The sequence below is a fragment of the Saimiri boliviensis genome, chromosome 14, assembly GCF_048565385.1.
Source record: "Saimiri boliviensis isolate mSaiBol1 chromosome 14, mSaiBol1.pri, whole genome shotgun sequence".
Lineage (NCBI taxonomy): Eukaryota > Metazoa > Chordata > Mammalia > Primates > Cebidae > Saimiri > Saimiri boliviensis.
The window spans coordinates 37,579,658-37,588,576 of NC_133462.1; the positions used below are offsets into that span (position 1 = coordinate 37,579,658).

At 41.5% G+C, this 8,919-nt stretch overlaps 1 protein-coding gene across 1 annotated transcript; it reads right to left on the reverse strand.

Moving 5' to 3' along the window:
• Positions 1 to 2,169: 2,169 nt before the first annotated feature.
• On the reverse strand, positions 2,170 to 7,759 carry ZNF559 (zinc finger protein 559). Its single transcript, XM_074385697.1, is given in 9 exon segments — positions 2,170 to 2,486; positions 2,488 to 2,924; positions 2,926 to 3,451; positions 3,453 to 3,649; positions 3,651 to 3,763; positions 5,157 to 5,289; positions 5,291 to 5,368; positions 7,189 to 7,277; positions 7,732 to 7,759. Coding segments are annotated over 9 exon segments (1,686 nt in total). The 3' UTR covers positions 2,170 to 2,401.
• Between the last annotated feature and the right edge of the window lie 1,160 nt (positions 7,760 to 8,919).

Genomic DNA, 8,919 nt, shown 5'->3' on the forward strand with positions numbered 1-8,919 from the left:
CAATAATTTCTCGGCAAAAGTGAAAAAGGATCATTTAACGCACACTTCACCAAAGACTCATAAGCATGTGTGATGCACAACATCAGTCTTAAACGACACACAAAAGGCAAACTTATTTAAATAATTTATTTGGTTTTCTTTGCTGGTGCCAATTTTTTTTTTTTTTTTTTTTTTTGAGACAGGATCTCATCCTGTTGCCCAGGCTGGGGTATAGGGTTCACTGCAACCTCTGCCTCCTTGACCAGGCTCCAGCAATCTTCCCACCTCAGCCTCCTAAATAGCTGAGACTATAGGCACAAAATACCACACCTGATTACTTTTATTTATTCTTTGTAGAGAGGAGGTTTCACTATATTGCCCAGGCTGGTCTTGAACTCCTGGGCTCAAGTGATCCTTCTGTTTTGGCCCCCCAAATTGCTGGAATTAAGGTGTGAGACGGCATGCCTGGCCAGTACCAATATTCTTGCTCTCAAATAGTGAAAACTTAAGGCCGGGCGCGGTGGCTCAAGCCTGTAATCCCAGCACTTTGGGAGGCCGAGGCGGGTGTATCACGAGGTCAAGAGATCGAGACCATCCTGGTCACATGGTGAAACCCCGCCTCTACTAAAAATACAAAAAATTAGCTGGGCATGGTGGCGTGTGCCTGTAATCCCAGCTACTCAGGAGGCTGAGGCAGGAGAACTGCCTGAACCCAGGAAGCAGAGGTTGCGGTGAGCCGAGATCACGCCATCGCACTCCATCCTGGGTAACAAGAGCGAAACTCTGTCTCAAAAAAAAAAAAAAAAAAAAAAAAAAAAAAAAAAAAAAAGTGAAAACTTGTACCCAAGATGTTTCTAAATTCCTTATTCTTATAACAAACGTTTTCAACAAAAAACCCTTTTAGGATATTTAAAATTTTTTTGTTCTGTTTTTGAGACGGAGTCTCACCGCATCGCCCAGGCTGTAGTGCAGTGGCATGATCTCAGCTCATTGCAACCTCCACCTCCCACGTTCAAGCAACTCTCCTGCCCCAGCCTCTTGAGTCGCTGGGATTATAGGCATATACCACGATGTCTGGCTAATTTTTGTATTTTTAGTAGAGATGGGGTTTCACCCTGTTGGCTAGGTTAGTCTCAAACTCCTGACCTCAAATGATCCACCAGCTTCAGCCTCTTAAAATGCCGGGGTAACAGGCATGAGCCACCACCCCCAGCCTAAAATATTTTTTAAAGTCTAGTCAAGTGTAGTAGTGACAAATGGGGGAAAGAGTGGAGCCCCTAAATAATTAAGAGTGCCATCTTTAATTGTGAACAATCAAGATCACTATCTTCAGATCAGCTAGATATTTTTATTAAAAATATATACATCTTAAGCCGGGCGCGGTGGCTCAAGCCTGTAATCCCAGCACTTTGGGAGGCCGAGGTGGGTGGATCATGAGGTCAAGAGATCAAGACCATCCTGGTCAACATGGTGAAATCCCGTCTCTACTAAAAATACAAAAAATTAGCTGGACATGGTGGCACGTGCCTGTAATCCCAGCTACTCAGGAGGCTGAGGCAGGAGAATTGCCTGAACCCAGGAGGCGGAGGTTGCGGTGAGCCGAGATCACGCCATTGCACTCCAACTTGGGTAACAAGAGCGAAACTCCGCCTCAAAAAAACAAAAACAAAAAAACCATATACATCTTTAAAACATGGATATTTACAAAAGCAGGTTCTGATATAGCATTCCTCTAGTGTGACTTTTTGCATGTAAATTAATACAGCCTTTCTCACCTTCCAGAGAGTCAGAGTTCCTCTTCAGTGTGGATCATGTTTACTAATGGCCAAGAACAATCAAGGGCTTTCCGACATCTCTTTCATTCATGAGACTTCTCAAAGTGTGCTTTGACATGTTCACAAAGTGGAAGCTAAAAACAAAGAAAAATCTCCACACATCTTACATTCATAAGATTTTTTCACACTTGTGAGATCACAGTTGAATATTAAGGTATAAGGAGAGCGAAAGGTTCAACACATTCCTTACATTCAGAGGATGTGCACTTATATCCAGTGTGCTCACAAGCTCAGCAAGGTCTGAGAAAAATAATGAAAGCTTTTCCACCTTCCTCACATTCATAGCATTTCTCTCCAGCACGAGTTCAGACTCAGTAAGATGTGAGCAATGACTGATGGTTTCCTATATTCTGTTTCTTTCCTAGGATGCACAGACACATGAATAGTAAGTAAGGCCTATGGAAGGAGCCAAGACTTTCCCACATTCCTTACATTCATACAGCTTCTCTTCTTTTGGAATTGTTGACATCTGTGACACCAAGGAAGGCTTCCCACATTCCTTATGATTGTGTACATTGCCACTGTGAATGAGTACATGTTCAGTAAGTGTGAGGTAGTAGTGGCTTTACCACATTCTAAGTATAAGCTCAAGTGTGAATTCTTACACATTCAGTGAGGCATGAGGAATTACTAAAGGTTTACCCACATTCTTTATATGGTTTCTCCCTACTGACTTCTTAGATGTTGAATAAGATATGTGTACCGAGTAAAGCCTTTCCCACATTCCTGACATTCAAAGGGCCGTTCAACAGTGTGAGTTCTCATGTGTACTGTAAGGCCTGATGAGACAGTGAAGGCTTGCTCACATTTTTGACATTTATAGGGCCTCTCCCCTGTGTGTGTTTTATGTTGACTAAGGTGCGAGGAGTATCTAAAGGCTTTCCCACATTTTTCATATTCAAAAGGCCTTTCTGCACTCTGACTTCTTAAATGATGAATAAGAAATGAGGATCGAATAAAAGCTTTCCCACACTGTTGACAGTCATAGGGCTTTACACCAGGGTGAGTCTGCATGTGACTTTTAAAGAAAGAGGAATTAATAAAGACTTTTCCACATTCCTTACACTGATAAGGCTTTTCACCAGTGTGGGTTCTCATATGTACAGTAAGATAGATGTGAAGAGTTAGCAAAAGCTTTCCCACATTCCTTACATTCATAAGGCTTTTCTCCAGTGTGAGTTCGCCCGTGTTTTATAAGACCTGAAGAATCAGTAAAGGCTTTCCCACATTTGTTACACTCATACGGTTTTTCTCCAGTGTGAACTCTTATGTGAATGTCGAGTTTTGAGAAACAAGTAAACTCTCTGCCACATTCATTACAAACATACTGTTTACCCCTAGTGCTAAGTCTTTTATGTTTAGCAAGACCTGGGGAATAAGCAAAGGCTTTGCCCAATTTCTTACATTCTATAGGTAACACTCTACTATGAATTCTTAAATATTGAGTAAGATATGAAGACTGAGTGAAGGGTTTCCTACATGCTTTACATTCATGGAGTTTTTCTCCATCATGAGTTTGTATGTGTACAAAAAGGTCTGTAGAATGAGAAAAGGTTTTGACATACTCCTTACAAGTATCTGGTCTCTCTCCACCATAAATTCTTACACATTCTCTAAGGTGTGACAAGGAACGTAACTTTCTCACAGTCGCTGCATTTATATGGTTTCTCTTGAGTGTGAGTTTTCCCACAGACAAGAAGTAGATGTTGGCTGAAGACTGTTTCACATTGATTACAGTTGGGAAGTTCCTCTCCAATATCAGTCTTCTTGTGTAAAGTAAAAGTAGACGGTTTTGTGAAGGCTTTTTCATACTGATTATGCTCACAGGTTTTTTTTTCTAAAGTAAGTTCTCCTGTGAGTCTTAAGGCATGAGCGTTCACTCAAGGTTTTTTCACATTGGTTAAAGTCAAACAGTTCCTCTCCAAAGTGGTTTCTCTCCTGTTGATGAAAATTAATGATTCACACAAGTTTTCCAAATTTATTTCATTCAGAGATTCTCCCTTTTACTCTGAATTCTGTTATGCTTAGAAAATAAGTATAATTGAAATGCTTTGTTCGGAGCCAGGCGCGGTGGCTCAAGCCTGTAATCCCAGCACTTTGGGAGGCTGAGGCGGGTGGATCACGAGGTCGAGAGATCAAGACCATCCTGGTCAACATGGTGAAACCCCATCTCTACTAAAAATACTAAAAATTAGTTGGGCATGGTGGCGCGTGCCTGTAATCCCAGCTACTCAGGAGGCTGAGGCAGGAGAATTGCCTGAACCCAGGGGGCGGAGGTTGCAGTGAGCCAAGATTGCACCATTGCACTCCAGCCTGGGTAACAAGAGCTGGGTAACAAGAAACTCTGTCTCAAAAGAAAAAAAAAAGAAATGCAAGAGTAGTGTGTACTGTACTTTCAAACACCGTCTTAAAACAGTTTTGTTGTTGCTTTTTGTTTTGTTTTTAAAGAAAGGGAACCAGAAATTGAGAAATTTGGATGCAATAAGAGTCTAGCAACAGTAAGGTACTAAAGTCAAGCTGGTAGGTGATTCACTAAGAAATGGTTCTCCAAACATTGAGACTTTATAGTGAAAAAAAAAGAGGTACAGCAGAGAAACAAAGTAGAAAGGAAATGGATACAGAGCTAAATGCAAATCATAAATGTAAAGAAGAAATGAGACAGATCTTACCATCAGGTCACAAGAAAGTTTCCAAGATAGATGAAAAATGAAAGAGAAAGAGAAGTTAAGGTACCTAACGAATCTCAGCAACCAAATGGCCTTGATATTCTCTCCAAAAAAGTACACTTTCAAAACCTTCCTACTTAACATTTATAAACAGACTGTACCTCTCATAGATGAGGGCTATATCGCACAAATAATCACATCTGTTTTTTCTCTCATCTTGGAGAATTTTTCTCCACTGTCTTTAACGCTTCTTGCTTCACGTGAAAAGTAAAACCGTATTTGCACAGCTCTCAGAGAAAGATGAATGATGTAAGAATGTGCAAGAGATAACAAATACTTCCATGATTAAAGGGCCCATATTTCACTGTTTGGGCATTCTGAAGGCTCTCGGGTATAACTTAAATAACAAAATGTTCACGACAAAAACTTTCAAATGAACCTAAACTGCAAACACTCTTTTCTTTTTCACTCTGCACCGTACGGACTAGCAATCCTTCCCATGAAACACAGGCTCAAGCTCGTATACATATTCAAGAAGCTCTAAGTCTTTTATCCATGGAGAAAACAAAGTCAGAACAATGAATAGATCTTTGATTTCATCAGAAAAATCACTAGGCAGTAAGGTCTACAAGATGGAAACAATGTTTGGCCTGTTTACCATTTCGGGGTCATTAACATTCAGAGTCTAGAATATAGTTACTTAAGACATATTTGTTCCAGAAAAAAAAAAAACGAAATAAAAAAATGGTACCAGCCTTACCTACTGCAACTAGATTCTCGTAGTTCTCCAGCATCACATCTCTGTATAAAGTTTCTCTGAATCTGATCCAGTAAAGTCCACTCCTCCGGGGTGAAGTCCACAGCCACATCCTCAAAGGTCACTGAGTCCTAAACCATCACACACATGTTGGAACCAGGCAAGTACATTCTCCCCCATGTTCACTGGATAATGAGGGACCTTGCCTTGGCATGCCTTGACAAGATTCTGTGGTATTCTATCACTTGATGGTCCTCACTTTTTTTTTTTTTTTTTTTTTTTTAGACGCAGTCTTGCTCTGTCACCCAGGCTGTAGTGTAGTGGCATGATCTTGGCTCATGGCATCCTCCACCGCCTGGGTTCAAGTGAGTCCTCTGCCTCAGTCTCCTGAGTAGCTGAGACTACAGGCATGTGCCACTACGCCTAGCAAATTTGTGTGTATATTTCAGTAGAGACAGGGTTTCACCATGTTAGCCAGGATGGTCTCCAACTGACCTCGTGATCTGCCCACCTCGGCCTCCCAAAGTGCTGGGATTGCAGGCGTGAGCCAATGGTCCTCATTTTGTTCTCTGTAAATATTCACTGGTGATCTCATCTAGTCATATGGCTCGAAGAGCACCATTTTCACCTAACTGAATATATCTCAGCCTAACTAGATTCTGAGTTATTTTTCTCTATTGACAGGTTTTAGCACAATCCTGAATACACTATAGACACTCCAATAAATGCTTCAGTGACAGCACAAATTTTGAGAAGCACATGTTTATTCTCTCCCTATCACAGCAAAATGAAAGCACACAGTCAATGTGGATGAGAGTCAGACTGAATAAGTAAACACTGTGACAACAGGATCATTTCCGTGTGAAATCTGTTAACCACATTAGAGGCACTGTGGTCCAAAGAAGTGTGATGAGAGACAGAGTCCCTAAGCAGACCCTCTTTGCTTGCAGAAGCTCTGTTCCACTAGGAGAAAACATTATCTACTTGATAGGAAGAAGCATATGCTCCTACAGAAAAATCAATTTCCTGTGGGTTAAGATGGGCAGGGGAAGACCTATATTATTTCTAGCTAAATAATTTTAACTTAGCTTTGATTATCGTACACTGAAGTTTGTACTCCCAACTAAGCTGTATCAAATATTGGTGCAGTAAGATAGAAATCAAGCGGCAACAGGAGGCCTAAGGTAAAGACCATCTGAGGGCTGTAAAACCATGGAATACCATGGAGTGGTTGCAGAGCAGGAAATACTGCTTTGGTCCACAAATGCCACCTCAACGTAGAGTTTACATAAGGGTCTCGTAAAGAGGGCTTATGCAAGATCTGAGAAAGAAGGGAGGCAACTTCTGCTCACAAGATCTGGGAGGGTCTTTGCAGATGGCAGCTTACAAGGAAGAAAAGCCTAACAAGGCAGAGATTACGAGAATGCCACAGGCTCTGCCTAGGTTCTGAGAATATACAGTAATTTTGATTGCTCTGTGTCTGCAATTCCCAGGAGATAAAAGCCCCTCAATGTGTTGGCTGTTGTCAGACCTGGTGGTGCCTTATGCGCTATGCTTCTGATGCAAATGCACCTTGATGAGAGCAACTGGTGGTAGAATTCAGGTTCTAGGTTTGTATAAGAATCCTGTCTGCTACTGAATACTGCAGACCAAACTTCTCTCTCTGGCTATCTTGCCCACATTAGTCTCAAGGCCTCACCCAATAGTTTCAAGGCCTCCCCTGATCACCGCCTCTCCCCCACCCCTCAATTAACAAGTGTATGCGCCTAATAATACCCTGTGGAAACCAGAACTCAGTGCCAACGCAGTCCCCATGCTTGTGTTGGTCCCCTGGACCCATGCTATAAAATTCTACTCATGTCTATTTCCTTTTCTCAATCCCTCGTCACTCCGAGGACTAAGGGCACCCACGAACAGGATTGGGGCTGGTACCTAACAATTTCCTACTTACCTGAGAGTAATTTGTCAATCACCCAGCCACCATTTTTTCCTCTTCAAATTTTGCCTCATGACGATAGAAAAAGTCCTTAAAGAGATGATCTTGAGAAGAAGAAATAAAACCTGAGAATCCAGGCTGCCAATAGCTTCCGTACTCACAAGCCGAAAAGCCACCTCATACTAATGCTAAGTGGACACACACACGTAAAATGCCTGAGCAGCCTATCTCACCTGAAGCAAGAAAATATGCTTCAGGCTTTGATGAAGAGGAGAGAGAGAGAGAGACTTTAACGATCCCATTTTATAAAGAAAAAAAGTCCAAAGAAGTTAACATTTTCCTTATTTGCAAAAAATGATAAAACTCATCATGTGATTAAACAGAACCTCTTCCACAAAAACATGCATACTCACCCCTCCTTCCCAAATCCCAGGATTTAGACCATAGACTATTCATATCTAATTTAGTCCCTCCTAGGTATTTCAAAAGCACGGCCACTTAGACCCTAAACCCTAATCACAAGACAAGCTCTTCACAGGAGCATCAACACAGACTTACCACAAAGGGAAAGATCAATGGCTGGCATCCTGTGAATTTAACAGTGGAATGTGCCTGAGTATCTTGTTCCCAAAGTCTCTTCAAGACATTGTCTGAATTTATGGGTCGGTTAATCTCAATTCCTCTTAAGTAGCAATGGGAGTCCTGCCTCATACTGTCAATCTTTAAGCAACAGGCATTACTCATCTGTCATCAAGCACCATCCATTAGCCAGCTCCCTGCAGAAGATGAAGCTGTTTATGTGAATGCCACTGGAGTATTATGCCACATGGACATAAACAATAACAAATGCCATTTACCTGGTACCCATGTGCCAGAAACAGTTGTAGTCTAAGTTTCATATAATTATCAAAGCAGTTTTTGTCACTATCATATTAGATGAGGAAATCTAAGCTCAGAAACCAATTGACCCAACATCACATTAGGAACTGGTGAGCCAGGGCATGAATGCAGGTTACTCTGATTCAAAAGCCTAAACTCCTGAGGTTCTTGTTATTCTCAAACATGACTATGAGATGGTCATGAAACGATGTGCAGAAAAGGTTAACTCAACCCCTGCAGAGAAAGATCTGTCCTCAGGACTGACACTTGGCTCAGTTTGTGAGAGATGACCTTTTAGCCTATGGAATACCTTGCCTGTTAAGTGTCTATTTTTATATGCTTAAATTTTTGAGCCAAACTATACTAGTGTGACCAGAGAGTGTATGCTAACAGTATGATTTATGCTGAAGGCCTGTTTTTGTATGTCTGAGGCTTTTGGCAACAAAGTATGAGTTTGAACTGCGAGGGGGCTGGGCCTAAGCGTATGATGTAAGTCATGCAGGTGCTATATGCTTACGGGACTGACCCTCAGTAAAAGTCCTAGACACCGAAAGCTCAGTAAGCTTCCCTAGTTGGCAACAGTTTGCATGGATATTACACACTGTTACTAGGATAATTAAACACTGTCCATTGACATGGGAGAAAACTACATGGGAGAGAAGCTTGGTTTCTTCTAGAGTTCATCCTGTTCATCTTTTCCTCTTGCAGATTCTAATCTGTACCCTTTTACTGTAATAAACCATAACTGTAGGTTGAATAGCTTCTGAGTCCTGTGAGTGTTTATATCATTGAGCATGAGGGTGGTGGTCTTGAGGACCCCCAAAACAAATGGTTCATTGAATTCAGACATCTTTAGCTCCTCCAGCT